The sequence below is a fragment of the Schistocerca nitens genome, chromosome 10, assembly GCF_023898315.1.
Source record: "Schistocerca nitens isolate TAMUIC-IGC-003100 chromosome 10, iqSchNite1.1, whole genome shotgun sequence".
NCBI classification, from domain to species: Eukaryota; Metazoa; Arthropoda; class Insecta; order Orthoptera; family Acrididae; genus Schistocerca; species Schistocerca nitens.
The window spans coordinates 48947157-48962658 of NC_064623.1; the positions used below are offsets into that span (position 1 = coordinate 48947157).

Below are 15502 nucleotides of genomic sequence, written 5' to 3' on the forward strand. Positions count from 1 at the left end.
ACTGCCCTACAATACTAAATTGGCGATCTCTTGACGCCTCAGAATATGTCCTACCAACCGATCCATTCTTCTAGTCAAGTTGTGCCACAAATTTCTCTTCTCCCCAATTCTATTCAATAACTCCTCATTACTTATGTGATCTACCCATCTAATCTTCAGCATTCTTCTGTAGCACCACATTTCAAAAGCTTCTATTCTCTTCCTGTCTAAACTATTTATCGCCCACGTTTCACTCCCATGCACGGCTACACCCCATACAAATCCTTTCAGAAACGACTTTTTGACACTTAAATCTATACTCGATGTTAACAAATTTCTCTTCTTCCCAACCACTGCTTCCCTTTCATGCCCCTAGCCTCTTATAAAGGAAAAAAAATCAAAAAAACTATCAGTTTTAAGTTATACCACAAACATTTTATTGCTCTTAGAAACTTAAACTGCATTCGTAATCCGTCAACAATGCCAGGAATTACGTTAGGTGTTTTGATCAGGTTTTTAGTGAAAGGTAGAGTGGTTCACGAGGAAGGTTTGTGTATATAATTTAAAAACATTTCGTGCTACTTGGCTGAGCTGTGATGAAGTTAAGTTCCCTGCCGTTGTGTACAAGATGCCGTCTACCGGAGATGGACGTAATGCCGACCGACTACCGTGCCGTGCTGGTACAGTCATGTGAACGACTTCGTAGCTTTCTCTGTGCTTCACAGCGTACGTGGAACCTGTTAAATAACTAACAGGTATCCAGAATCTATTGCCTCTTTGGAACGCTAACAATGCAACATATTACTCGTAATTAATTTCAGTCAAACACCCGTTCGATTTTTATGGCTATGTATTCCATTGATAGCAGTCCAGGATACCATGACTAGCGTGTATCTTCCTTGTGTTTATTCATGTGCAGAAGTCTTCACCATCCTTATAGCCCATTAACAGATTTTGTACCAGAAATTTTAACCACTTCACCATAACTGTGTAAAGTTTCTCAAAACCGCCTTTAAGACGGGCCAGCGATCTGTTTGCTCACAGACGCATGCTTTTGTTTGCAGTCTGGAGGTGGTGCATGATACTACTCAGCATCACGGAGACGATCAACTTCATCCTCAACATACTGCTCATGTTCGCAGCCAATAAGGTAAGATCTTACAAGTCTCTCTTCCACATACCTACTACAACCACCAGCTTTGATATGACACTTTTTGCATATTCTAATGCCCTTTAGGGCACATTCAGCACCAACTTAACTACTCCTGAGTACCGTAACGGAAGTCCCATTAATATGTCATGTATGGAGATTCGTGACCTGTTGATTATAACCCTTCTTTATTCAATACATTATCTGTCTACTTGTCACAGAACATTCTTCCGTAGCACCAGAAACAGCGACTGGAAACGTTCGGTTTAAATGACTCTAAGCGCTATGGAACTTCTGGGGTCATCAGTCCCCTAGACTCAGAACTACTTAAACCTAACTAACCTGAGGACATCACACACATCCATGCCTGAGGCAGGATTCGAACCTGCGACCGTAGCAGCATCACGGTTCTGGACTGAAGCGCCTAGAACCGCTCGGCCACAGGGGCAGGCAGAAACGTTTGAAACGTGTTGCTATAAAGGTGGTAACTTCCTACAATTGGGAATAATCCAGAATGATGATCGCCGGCCGTTGGTGGCCGAGCGGTTCTGGCGCTACAGTTTGGAACCGCGCGACCGCTACGGTCGCAGGTTCGAATCCTGCCTCGGGCATGGATGTGTGTGTTGTCCTTAGGTTAGTTAGGTTTAAGTAGTTCTAAGTTTTAGGGGACTTATGACCTCAGCAGTTGAGTGCCATAGTGCTCAGAGCCATTTGAACCATTTGAACCAGAATGATGATGACTGTTATTGTAGTTATTGCTGGAATCGTTTGTAAGCTTGACAACAGTCTTTCCTTGCCACTAACTTCCTCCTGTTTGTAGCTCCAGTGGAGAAGATCCTTTGACGAGATCTTTTCGTATGATGCTGCAGCACCTTTCTTATTCCGAATTACGATGCAAAGCTCCTTCGGACATGCGTAACACAGGCACCAATATCATATTTACCCGTCGATACCGGGCAAGAGGCTTTCAAGTAAAATGTCTCCCCTGTACGGTAATATACGTAATGGATGTACGATTACAGGTTGTAGACACATGGTTGACGACATATGGAAGTTTGGTTCTAGCCGATGGCGACACGGTAGCTCAGCGTGTTCGGTGAGAGAGCCGGTTGGCATCTGTAATAAAAAACTGAATGGAAGGATCAACAAACGAACTTGACTGGATGTCATGTGACATCCGCAACGACCAAACACAACCATCAACAACGAACAAAGTGAAAAAAAAAAAGCTTGAGTCGTGCTCGGATAGCTAAATGGTAAGGCGACCGGGAAATCCGGGTTCGAGTCCCGGTCCGGTAAAATTTTCATTGTCGTCATTCGATTGTACAGCTGATTGATCTCCATAATCGCAACTGCAAATATATTTCATGTAGATCCTTTAGTGTTCGTGGTTCGCTACAATATTCGGGAAGACGGCACATTATAAGCACAATTGTGGAATGAATGACACAGTCTAACGGAAAATATACACATGGCCAAAATGGAATGCTGGCTGTAGTCGGAGATATGATCGAAAACACCTGTTATTTTTTTAGTCTTGAATCCGCAGAGATGATTTCTTACAGCCCAATGTAATGTGCCACTAAGCTTCTTCCTTCATTCAGTACCTCTAAATTAGTTACCCCATCTACCCATCCAGTATTCAAAATTTAGCAGCAACACTACATTTCAACAGCTTGTATTCTCTTCTCGTCTACACAAGTTTATTGTCCACTTTCTGCTTCCATACAAGGCTTCACTCCAGACCGACACTTCTAGAAAAGACTTCCCCACACTTAAATTTATATTTGATCTTAACATGTACCTCTTTAAGCATTTCTTGCGCTTGGCCTCTTTAGCTTATATACGAGGGGCGTTCAGAAAGTAAGCTCCGATCGGTCGCGAAATGGAAACGACTATGAAAATCCGATAAAGCTTTGCACAGATGTGTTGGGTAGTGTCTCTAGTATAACCCCAGTTAGCATCACGTCGCTCTTCTCATTCCTGAGCTCGCAGTGAGTGCGTAAAGATGTCTAGAAAATAGTGTCTGCCGCCAAGTACGAGGGCCTGGTGAGAAATTTCGCCTGAAGCTATGCAGCTAACATTACTTAACTGTCGTGCTGTTTCTTCTTCAAGACAATTCTCAGCCGCATTCTGCAGGGGCAATGAAGATGCTCCTGCATCGTTTTCAAATGGAAATGTGAGATTACCCACAATATAGTCCGCAATTGTCTCCCCCTGAGTTTCATCTCTGGTCACATGAACCGCTGTCTTTGAAGACAACATTTTGACACAGACAACGAGGTGTAGGCCAGCGTGGAGAATTGGCGGAAAGCACTGACGGCTGCCTTCTATGATGAGGCTATTGAAAAGTTGGTACAACGCTATGACAAAAGTCTAAGTCAGAACGGCGACTACGTAGAGAAGTAGCTGAAAGGTGTAGCTAATTGTTACAAGTAAAACATTTCTGATGTTCACTGTGGTTTCAATTTGGCAATCAATCGGAGCTTACTTTCTGAACAGGCCTCGTGCTTCTGCTATAGTGGCAGCGCGGTTCTGGCGCTGCAGTCTGGAACCGCGAGACCGCTACGGTCGCAGGTTCGAATCCTGCCTCGGGCATGGATGTGTGTGATGTCCTTAGGTTAGTTAGGTTTAACTAGTTCTAAGTTCTAGGGGACTAATGACCTCAGCAGTTGAGTCCCATAGTGCTCAGAGCCATTTTTTTGAACTTCTGCTGTCGTCAGTTACTTTAAAAAAAAATTGTTAAGTTCCTATGGGACCAAACTGCTGAGGCCATCGGTCTCTAGGCTTACACACTACTTAATGTAACTTAAACTAACTCACGGTAACGATAACACACACACCCATGCCCGAGGGAAGACTCGAACCTCCGACGGCGGCCACGGGGGAGGGGGAGGGAGGGGGGGGGGGAGCCGCGCGAACCCTGAGACGAAATCCTAACAACGAAAATAGCTACGACTGTTACTGAGGATGAGGACCGCATAAATAATTCCCGCTACTCTGTATTCGAAATGTTCTAGTTGCAGTCGATATATCAAGCATATTAATCGCAGCCAAGCTTTCGATCCAAATCACGTTTACAGGAATGCAAATAAAATCCATTTGCCTATACACCTGGTAATTCAGATCCCAGTATTAATGCCACCGCGTTTTAGAAGTGTGACCATTCCCATTGCTAGTCAGCTTAAGAAACACTTGGGCTAATGAACGTTTTCTGCTTGTGCCGAGTCTAATGGAGAATTCGAAACATTGTAGAATACGTTTGGCAGCTATGTCGCCGTTTATTTCCAGGGGTATTTCAGAATTATCCTACTAAATTTACTCGCTAATAACAGTATTTTATTAATTTGATAAACATCCCGAATGATTGTTATATAAGCGGTGACATGAAGGTAGGAAATACATGTTTTTGAGTCCAGAAAGCTCTATGGAACAGAAACTGCAAATCATTTTTCCCATTTTCATTGCGAAATTGCCGGCTTATTCATGTCTGGGGTAATAATAGAGGGCTGTTTTCCTGGGTTGTCTGCTAGCGTAGTGAAAGATGTTTGCTACTGCAAGGGAGGTGTGGTTTGTTTTCGGTTCTAATCTCGATGAAGGCAGATTGACTATCAGTAAAGCAATTTTAAGAAATTCTTGCGCCCACAATACGTTTTATTGCTACCTTTATTCTGTGCCGGTGCCCTGTGGATGTCAATATGAAACTCTTGTAGAATTTCATACTTGTTACTGCCTACTTTTTCCGCTTCTGTCAATAACTGAATTGACTTATGTGTGACACTGAATGCGCATAATATTTTGCTAATTCGTTACGATCTGGGGTACTTTGTCTTACTAAAACAGTTACGTTATCTCGATAAGCTAAAATTCATTTTTATTAGTACAGTTCATATTAATTAGCGTTTCTTCTTTCATTTATATCTTATATTTAAGTGTTGTGTTTAACACACTAATCGGCATTAATATAGTCTTACACATGATTGAAAACAGTCTGAAAAAGTTCGGATAGTTTTTCAATTTCACGCCTGTGCATATTATGTTGGTAGCACTTCGTCGCCTTGCCTGTTATGCTGTGTAGCAGACTTTAAAGCTGTGCACATCAGCATAACGAAAAGGCGAGGGGTCTCGCTCGTTTTGTCCACGACTGTACATCATACTGGAGCTGAATGACGTTCATTCACTGTTTAAGTGGGATGCCAGCAATTTGCTTATCTACCCACTACTCTCCTAGCCTTCTTGATTGATTTATTAACTTCAGTATCGTAAAACATAATCATTTTTTCCTTCCCTACACATTTCGTTAACTCATACCTAAATTTCCGTTATTCCCGACGTCACCACGACCCTATACTCCAAAAACAGTTTCAATTGGACCTCCATATGATGATGAGCCTGCAGTGACTGGAAAACTACTTAACGGAACAAAAAATCGTATTAAATTAAAAAAAAGGAACTTGCCGCATATAGTATCCACATACGTAGATCGTCAGTTTAAATGACGGTCGCAGTTCGTCATCCACTGGTTTGATGCAGCTCTCCATGCTACTCTATCCTGTGCAAGCCTGTTCATCTCCGAGTAACTACTGCAACCTACATCCTTCTGCTTCTGCTTAGTGTATTCACCTCTTCGTCTCCCTCTACGATTTTTATCCTCCACGCTTCCCTCGAATAATAAATTGGTGATCCCTTGATGCCTTAGAACTTGTCCCACCAATCGATCCCTTCTTTTAGTCACTACGGATATAATGAATAAAATGATTTGTACCAAAAAATTTCTTCTCTTTGTAGTTTCTGTAAAAGCAGTGATTATAACCCTCGTAACGACCACCGTTGAGCCGCGAGTGTTGCTCACGCTGGACGCTCCTCTGTGTTGCCGCAGGACTCCGCGCGCCACGTGCTCATCTGGCTGTTCGGCTTCTTCGGCACGACGTGTAGCCGCACGCTGCTGCAGATCGTCATAGACGGCTCCATCTTCTACGTCGACTTCGTTATTGGAGGCTTCGTCCTGCTCTCCGTAGCGGTCGTCCTAACAGGTGCGTTCGCTCTCTTATCACCCTTCTTGACTTTACCGTAGGGGTTAGAAAAAGTGATAAGCAAACACTAAGTTCTGCATTAAGCTTGGGAAAAGCCCTAGTGAAACGTAGACGATGATTAAGCAAGGACATGCAGGCGAGGCACTTTCAAGAAAAGTCGTGGTTTCGAGTGGCAGTAAAGCTTTCGTGAAGGCAGAGATTTATTGCAAGACGATCCCACAGCTGGTCGCCGATCTTACGCCATGCTACGTAACAGCAAGTGGTACACCAGTTCTCATGGATGCACTGGGCAGTCAGCATTGATACACCAGCAAATCTAGCAATTACAATGTGGACACCGACAAGGCCATGCCATTCATTTTCATCTCCATGTCTATACATCTTGCTGTGTTGGTCCCATGGAAGGGATTAGCACATATACACTGGTGCAATGGTGATGGTGGCGATATGACCATCAGGTACCATTTCTACACCATCGACATCTGTTATTATGCCATGTTACATGGCAATCAGTGTTGCACCATTCGTTGTAGGCACTCTGAGCAGTCTGTGCCGGTACACTAACAAATACGGCAACTTCATTCACACTGAGACTTTGGCACATCCATGCCATTCTATTGCATCTCTACATCTACACGTCTTACTGCACTCATCCCATAGAAGGGATTAGCACATATACACTGGTGCTGTGGTGATGGTGGTAATACGACCTTCTGGTACCAGATCTACACCATCCACATATGTTCTTATGTCATGTTACATGGCAGTAAGTATTGCAGCATTCATTGTGGACACTCTGGGAAGTCTGTGTTTGTACACTAACAAATATGGCACTTTCATTCACAGCGACACTTTGGCATACCCATGCCATTCTGTTACATCTCTACATATACACATCTTACTGCACTCATCCTATAGAAGGGATTAGCACATATACACTGGTGCTGTGTTGATGGTGGCTGATATGACCTTCTGGTACCAGATCCACACCATCCACATCTGTTCTTATGTCATGTTACATGGCAGTGAATATTGCAGCATTCGTTGTAGACACACTGGGCTATCTGTATTGGTACACTAACAAATATGGCAATTTCATTCACAGTGAGACTTCGTCACATCCATGCCATTCTGTTACATCTCTACATGTTACTGCACTCATCCCATAGAAGGGATTAGCACACATACACTGATGCTGTGGTGGTGATATGACCTTCTGGTACCAGATCTACACCATCCACATCTGTTTTTAAGCCATGTTAAATGGCAGTGAGTGTTGCACCATTCGTTGTAGACACTCTTGGGCAGTTTGTGTTTTTACACCAACAAATATGGCAGCTTCATTCGTTTTGAGGACATCGGCACATCCATGCCACTCTGTTACATCTCTGCATCTACCCATTTTACTGTGCTGATCCCACAGACGTGACTGGCACACACACATAGCTGATGTGATGGTGGTGGTTGAAATGATCCTCTGATGTTAGTTCTGTACCATCCACATGTAGTCTTATGCCATGTTACATGGTGGTGAGTGTTGGACCATTCGTTGTAGACACACTGGGCAGTCCATCTTGGCACACTAACAAATATAGCAGCTTCATTCACAGTGAGGACATCGGCACATCCATGCCACTCTCTTACATCTCTGCATCTACCCATTTTACTGTGCTGATCCCACAGACGTGACTGGCACACACACATAGCTGATGTGATGGTGGTGGTTGAAATGATCCTCTGATGTTAGTTCTGTACCATCCACATGTAGTCTTATGCCATGTTACATGTCAGTGAGTGTTGGACCATTCGTTGTAGACACACTGGGCAGTCCATCTTGGCACACTAACAAATATAGCAGCTTCATTCACAGTGAGGACTTCGGCACATCCATGCCATTCTGTTACATCTCCACATCTACCCATTTTACTATGCTGATCCTACAGAAGCGACTGGCACACACACATAACTGCTGTGATGGTGGTGGTTGAAACGATCTTCTCATGTTAGTTCTGTACCATCCATATCTGCTCTTATGCCATGTTACATGTCAGTGAGTGTTGGACCATTCGTTGTAGACACACTGGGCAGTCCATCTTGGCACACTAACAAATATAGCAGCTTCATTCACAGTGAGGACTTCGGCACATCCATGCCACTCTGTTACATCTCCACATCTACCCATTTTACTATGCTGATCCTACAGAGGCGACTGGCACACACACATAACTGCTGTGATGGTGGTGGTTGAAACGATCTTCTCATGTTAGTTCTGTACCATCCATATCTGCTCTTATGCCATGTTACATGTGAGTGAGTGTTGGACCATTCGTGGTAGACAAACTGGGCAGTCCATCTTGGTACACTAACAAATATAGCAGCTTCATTCACAGTGAGGACTTCAGCACATCCATGCCATTCTGTTATGTCTGCATGTCTACACATCTTACTGTACTGATTCTGTACATGCGATTGGCACATACACTACGCTTTGCTGCTGTGGGTGTAGATGATTATGTGACTGTCAGTAGGTATTCCTAGTTCTACACCAATTACAGTGCTCCTTTAAGGGGGTGACTAACATTTTTTCATGTGAGCTCATAATTTCCGCAACATGTGTTATGACTTGTCAAAGCATACAAGATATGTGCCAAGTGAAGTTGTCTACAAAGGATGATCCAAGCATCTAGTTTTAAAATTATTAAGATTCTATAATATCCTAAACTTATTCTATTGAGTCCATACTACGTTGTCCATTCCTGTACCTTTGCTAAACCTCTCAGTACACAGTTATCTATGAGACAGAGGCTTCAGTGGTCCTTCAGGTGTAAAAAAGTGGACTACTGACTAACCTGTAATGGGGCCCTGTGGATGTGTGTCTACACAGTTACCTACTAGAGGTCATGTTTATAGATGGAGAACACCTGTGGAGGTGTACAACCAAAACTGTCTCCTCCTCTTCACACTGGGGTCCGCAGTTCGTTGCCGTGCGGTAGCGTTCTCGTTTCCCACGCCCGGGTTCCCGGGTTCGATTCCCGGCAGGGTCAGGGATTTTCTCTGCCTCGTGATGACTGGGTGTTGTGTGCTGCCCTTAGGTTAGTTAGGTTTAAGTAGTTCTAAGTTCTAGGGGACTGATGACCACAGATGTTAAGTCCCATAGTGCTCAGAACCATTTGAACCATTTTGATCTTCACACTGGACATTGGTCATGTTGTAATAGCTTGGACATTTGTGTCGTAGTTTTCAATGGTTTCTGTGGAGATCGTGAAAGAAAACGCAACTGGTAAGGTGCAAGGAGCCATTTTAGGTGTTTGTATTCAGTACATGGCTTCCCAGAGGGCGGAGGGGCACGGCAGTAGCACGGCCATACGAATCTACTCACTGCCGCAGCTGAAACATCTACCATTGTTTGGATGCGATCAAATAAAAATGCTCCTTGCTTTCCGCATACGAATCTACTCACTGCCGCAGCTGAAACCTCTACCATTGTTTGGATGCGATCAAATAAAAAATACTCCTTGCTTTCCGCAATGCCCCAGCATGACCATGCAAGTGATGTCTGCATATATGTCTTCTGTAAGGTGCTGACACAGTTTCAGCGCTAGGAATGTATTGCAATCCCACAGACACGAATATCCACGATTTTTCTACCTTCTCCAGCAAAATTGAGACTGCTGATTGGCGCTTTACATAATTTATTTATTTCTTTATTTCACCTGACAAGACTACAGCATTCAGTCACTCTTTTGCAAGAAACCACACGTAGTTCGTTAATTTCACAATAGAATTCAGTGTGAACAGAACATGAGCAGTAAACATCGACGAAGTGCCTTGTCAAGAAAATAACGGCAAAGTCTTAAGAGTTAATAACAGGGGAGAGCTTCACCAGCATAACAAGGGGAAAGTTATGAGGCCTGCAGACAGCACCAGAGCACGACAAGAGACTTACTTGAAATGACAGATACTGTATGTTACGTAGAAGCAATGTTTTTGGTCGGTGGTGCCATGGGGACGGCAGCCACACTTGAGAAATAGCACTGTAAGCCGTAAAATGTCATTCAGAGCTAGAGTAAGAAAGAGGTAAGCGAAAGAAGATATGGAAGGGGCACATGTATGTCATGAAGAGCCTATAGCAGGTCCAGGGCAACATTTACAAGAGGCACCTCCCGTACTTCCTGAGAAACAGAGCATAAGTAGGGCCCTTCAACATTACGCCAAGTCTGACAGGTGGCGAAGGGAAAACTCGGATGCAGATGTTCCAAAGAGGGAGTCATGGCAGTTTTAGAGCACAGAGGAGCAGAGAATAGACAGGGCAGGCAGGTCTTAGTGGAGGTGGAGAGGTAGCAGCATTGGCAGAAACACGGGTGAGCAGCGGTATCTGCTGTAGTCTGGAACGGAAGATGGAGTTCTAGCCTGGGTAGCTGAGGACTCATGCGTGTCCTGCCCCGGCTGCAGAAGCGATTAGCACTGACAGGTCCTTTAATAGGCCGAATGGTGCTAGTTACTCGCCGACTCCTTGCAAAGACTTGGTCTTTCGTGGATACATTTAGAGCAGATGCGTACTAGGCTGAGGATAGCCCCTGAATAAAGTCAGAAATTATAAAACACTCAATGTTCGTCATTCAGGTCTAATCCCCAGCCTTAACATTTGTTATAAGGGGCTTTTAACGACACAGTTAGACCAAGACTCCCTCTCACTTGGGCCAGCCGACTCCCTGCAGCCAGTCGCTTAATCCAGAGAAATACTCATGCTTGGCACACGACAACAGTAACGCCAAAATGAATCTCAGAGTAAGGCAAAAAAAGAACGTTGATACAGAGGTTTCTACATGATCAGTACCCGAGTGTTTATTGTACCTGCTCCCGCTAGAATCGCCTACAAGAGGGTAGTGGTATTCAATTTTGCTGTGTGTATCGTATTCCAAAGGGTCTATCATGTGTTTGCTAAGGGGCGCCGTCTATAGTAGGCTGGTGGTATTCAACTTTTAGTGTAACTTACGCCAGAAGGAACAGTGGTCGGTGTAGTTCAGCTGGCTAGCCTGTAACATACTATGCCCTACTATATAGTTGATCTGAGTCCTTGTGACGATTTTGTTTCCCCAACGTAGAAAGATGTCTTAAAAGGATGTCATTTTAGGCCTCTACAGAACATACGAAAGAATGTGACCAACTTGTAAAAGGACCTACCAGTTCAAGCGTTTCAGAGCAGTTACCAAGACAATGACTCCAACAGTGCACAGCTGCCGATGTAAACTACAGGGTTATTACAAATGATTGAAGCGATTTCACAGCTCTACAATAACTTTATTATTTGAGATATTTTCACAATGCTTTGCACACACATACAAAAACTCAAAAAGTTTTTTTAGGCATTCACAAATGTTCGATATGTGCCCCTTTAGTGATTCGGCAGACATCAAGCCGATAATCAAGTTCCTCCCACACTCGGCGCAGCATGTCCCCATCAATGAGTTCGAAAGCATCGTTGATGCGAGCTCGCAGTTCTGGAACGCTTCTTGGTAGAGGAGGTTTAAACACTGAATCTTTCACATAACTCCACAGAAAGAAATCGCATGGGGTTAAGTCGGGAGAGCGTGGAGGCCATGACATGAATTGCTGATCATGATCTGCACCACGACCGATCCATCGGTTTTCCAATCTCCTGTTTAAGAAATGCCGAACATCGTGATGGAAGTGCGATGGAGCACCATCCAGTTGAAAGATGAAGTCGGCGCTGTCGGTCTCCAGTTGTGGCATGAGCCAATTTTCCAGCATGTCCAGATACACGTGTCCTGTAACGTTTTTTTCGCAGAAGAAAAAGGGGCCGTAAATTTTAAACCGTGAGATTGCACAAAACACGTTAACTTTTGGTGAATTGCGAATTTGCTGCACGAATGCATGAGGATTCTCTACCGCCCAGATTCGCACATTGTGTCTGTTCACTTCACCATTAAGAGAAAATGTTACTTCATCACTGAAAACAAGTTTCGCACTGAACGCATCCTCTTCCATGAGCTGTTGCAACCGCGCCGAAAATTCAAAGCGTTTGACTTTGTCATCGGGTGTCAGGGCTTGTAGCAATTGTAAACGGTAAGGCTTCTGCTTTAGCCTTTTCCGTAAGATACTCCAAACCGTCGGCTGTGGTACGTTTAGCTCCCTGCTTGCTTTATTCGCCGACTTCCGCGGGCTAAGCGTGAAACTTGCCCGCACGCGTTCAACCGTTTCTTCGCTCACTGCAGGCCGACCCGTTGATTTCCCCTTACAGAGGCATCCAGAAGCTTTAAACTGCGCATACCATCGCCGAATGGAGTTAGCAGTTGGTGGATCTTTGTTGAACTTCGTCCTGAAGTCTCGTTGCACTGTTATGACTGACTGATGTGAGTGCATTTCAAGCACGACATACGCTTTCTCGGCTCCTGTCGCCATTTTGTCTCACTGCGCTCTCGAGCGCTCTGGTGGCAGAAACCTGAAGTGCGGCTTCAGCCGAACAAAACTTTATGAGTTTTTCTACGTATCTGTAGTGTATCGTGACCATATGTCAATGAATGGAGCTACAGTGAATTTATGAAATCGCTTCAATCATTTGTAATAGCCCTGTACTTTGGACAATATTGATGTTTGAAAAAAAAAAAATTTGGTAGATAAAAAATTAGTACTTTTCTCACATTCGTCGTATACCAGAGAATAGGTTGCATGCGTTCCTCAGGGCACTGCCTACTGTTCGCTGATGGTATTCCGGTGTCTAGAATGCAGTGCTGCGTGCCAGATAGTGAGCTGTGTGTGTACTGGGATCTGATGGCAAAAGGGAGCTAGCAGAATTGGCATGTCTAGAGTGTGACAAATGTCAGCATGATGTTGGTGTATGTTCCAGTGGGTGCAGCCTACAGCTTGCTGGTGGTGCTCAGCTACTACCGCCAGCTGGTAGGAACTGGAATCGCCAGGAGGATCTCCCAACAGGACGACTGAGCATCACCCCGTATCCTCCTCCTGAGGACTGTGATGACAGCTGGACAGTGATCCAGCAGGGTCCATTCTCCAGAACTGTCCACCTGCCATGTCTCTCATGCATACACCGACATTTATCACTAACAAACTTTGTATATATTTTTTAATAAACATTATGTGACAAATCTGTCATTGTTGTGTTACTGTATAGCAGATTGACTATAACCAGCCACCAATAGCACTTGTAATTGAAGTGATTGCTTAAACACTCTAAGCGTTTATAACGAATGTATAGGAACTACAGGTGACTTTGTATAAGAGAACAAGCCAGCCGCTGTGGCCGAGCGGTTCTAGGCGCTTCAGTCTGGAACCACGCTGCTGCTACGGTCGCAGGTTCGAATCCTACCTCAGGCATGGATGTGTGTGATGCCCTTAGGTTAGTTTGGTTTAAGTAGTTCTAAGTCTAGGGGACCGATGACCGCAGATGTTAAGTGCCATAGTGCTTAGAAGGGAACCTGCCAACGCACCCCCCTCAGATTTAGTTGTAAGTTGGCACAGTGGATAGGCCTTGAAAAACTGAACCCAGATCAATCGAGAAAACAGGAAAAAGTTGTGTGGAACTATGAAAAAAATTAGCAAAATATACAAACTGAGTTGTCCATGCGCAAGATAGGCAACATGGTTAGCGTGAGCAACTGCGGAACGAGAGGTGAAAAGTGAAAAGTTTAATTTTTTATTTTCAGACATTTATTATCTGTCCGTCCGTCCGTCCGTCCGATGCGAGGTAACTGCGCCGTAGTATTGGGACGCTACACCTAAACAAACATATGTTTTGACAGAGCATAGGGAAAACTGTGCGACCGTGAAACTGTTGCATTCATTCATTTGTTGCAGTTTATGTGACAAACTCTTATGTTTTCATCACTTTTTTGGGAGTGATTGTCACATCCACAAGAAAACCTAAATCGGGCAAGGTAGAAGAATCTTTTTACCCATTCGCTAAGTGTACAAGTTAGGTGGGTCGACAACATATTCCTGTCATGTGACGCACATGCCGTCACCAGTGTCGTACAGAATATATCAGACGTGTTTTCCTGTGGATGAATCGGTTGACCTATGACCTTGCGATCAAATGTTTTCGGTTCCCATTGGAGAGGCACGTCCTTTCGTCAACTAATCGCACAGTTTTGCGGTGCGGTCGTAAAACACAGACACTAAACTTATTACAGTGACCAGAGACGTCAATGAACGAACGGACATATCATAACTTTGCGAAAATAAAGAAAGTAGACTTTTCATTCGAGGGAAGACTTGAACCAAGGACCTCTCGTTCCGCAGCTGCTCACACTAACCACGTGACCACGGCGCTCCTGAGCTTACACTCTCCTCGCTGTTGCCTATCTTGCGCATGGACTACTCAGTTTGTATATTTTGCTTATTTTTTTCATAGTTCCACACAACTTCTTCCTGTTTTCTCGATTGATATGTGTTCAGTTTTTCAAGGCCTATCCACTGTGCCAACTTATAATTAAATCTGAGGGGGGTGCGATGGAGAGGTTCCCTTGTTAAAGCCATTTAAACCATATAAGGGAACAATACGTATTGTACAGAACCTTGTTTTCCATATTTTTATGAGCAAAAGTAATGTAAAAGATTAATAAAGTCTACAAGAGGCGTCCAACAAGCAATGCAACACCTTTTTTTGTGAATGTTGGTTGATTTTATTCAGGACTGCAATACAACATATTATTTCCCATCCTTTTGTCTATAAAACAATTTTTCAACATAATCTCCTTTCAATGTGACGGCTTTACGCCACCTTACTGAAATGGCCTGCATGGCCACATAATACCACTCTACTGGTCGACGTCAGAGCCAACGTCTTGCTGCATCGATAAACTGCCCATCATTTCCGTGGAGTGCATCCTTCATTGCGTCAAACAGATCCAGGCTGTAGGGAGGATGAGGAAGAACAGTCCAATAAAGTTTTGTGAGCTCCTCTAGTGTACGCAGACCTGTATAAGGCCTTGCATTTTCCTGGAGAAGGAGAACATTTGCATTTTTGTGGCAACGAATACGCTGAGGTCGTTTTTTTTCAATTATCTCAGAATAGCACACACTTCTGATCACCGTTTGCTGTCACTGCATCACGTGTTCCCAGGTCCAATTGCCAGCCGGGTTGGGGATTATCTCTGCCCAGGGACTGGGTGTTTGCGTTGTCCTCATCATTTCATCCTCATCATCATAGTTCGAGACAGTGGCTCGATTGGATTGTGTCAAAATCTGGACTGTCAAAATTTGGACTTTGCCAAAATTTGGACCGTGTCAAAATTTGGACTGTGTCAAAATTTGGACTTTGTACGGGTGCTGATGGCCACGCAGTTGAGTGCCCCACAAA

General features: G+C 44.1%; 1 protein-coding gene across 1 annotated transcript in view; it reads left to right on the forward strand.

Annotated features, from left to right (window-relative positions):
• Positions 1-13294, forward strand: part of LOC126210377 (uncharacterized) — a 51421-nt gene extending 38127 nt beyond the window's left edge. The window contains exons 4-6 of the mRNA XM_049939606.1: positions 1044-1129; positions 6009-6162; positions 13031-13294. Coding sequence (XP_049795563.1) covers positions 1044-1129; positions 6009-6162; positions 13031-13125 — 335 coding nt within the window. The 3' untranslated portion in view covers positions 13126-13294. The remainder of the gene's footprint in view (positions 1-1043; positions 1130-6008; positions 6163-13030) is intronic.
• Positions 13295-15502: the final 2208 nt, after the last annotated feature.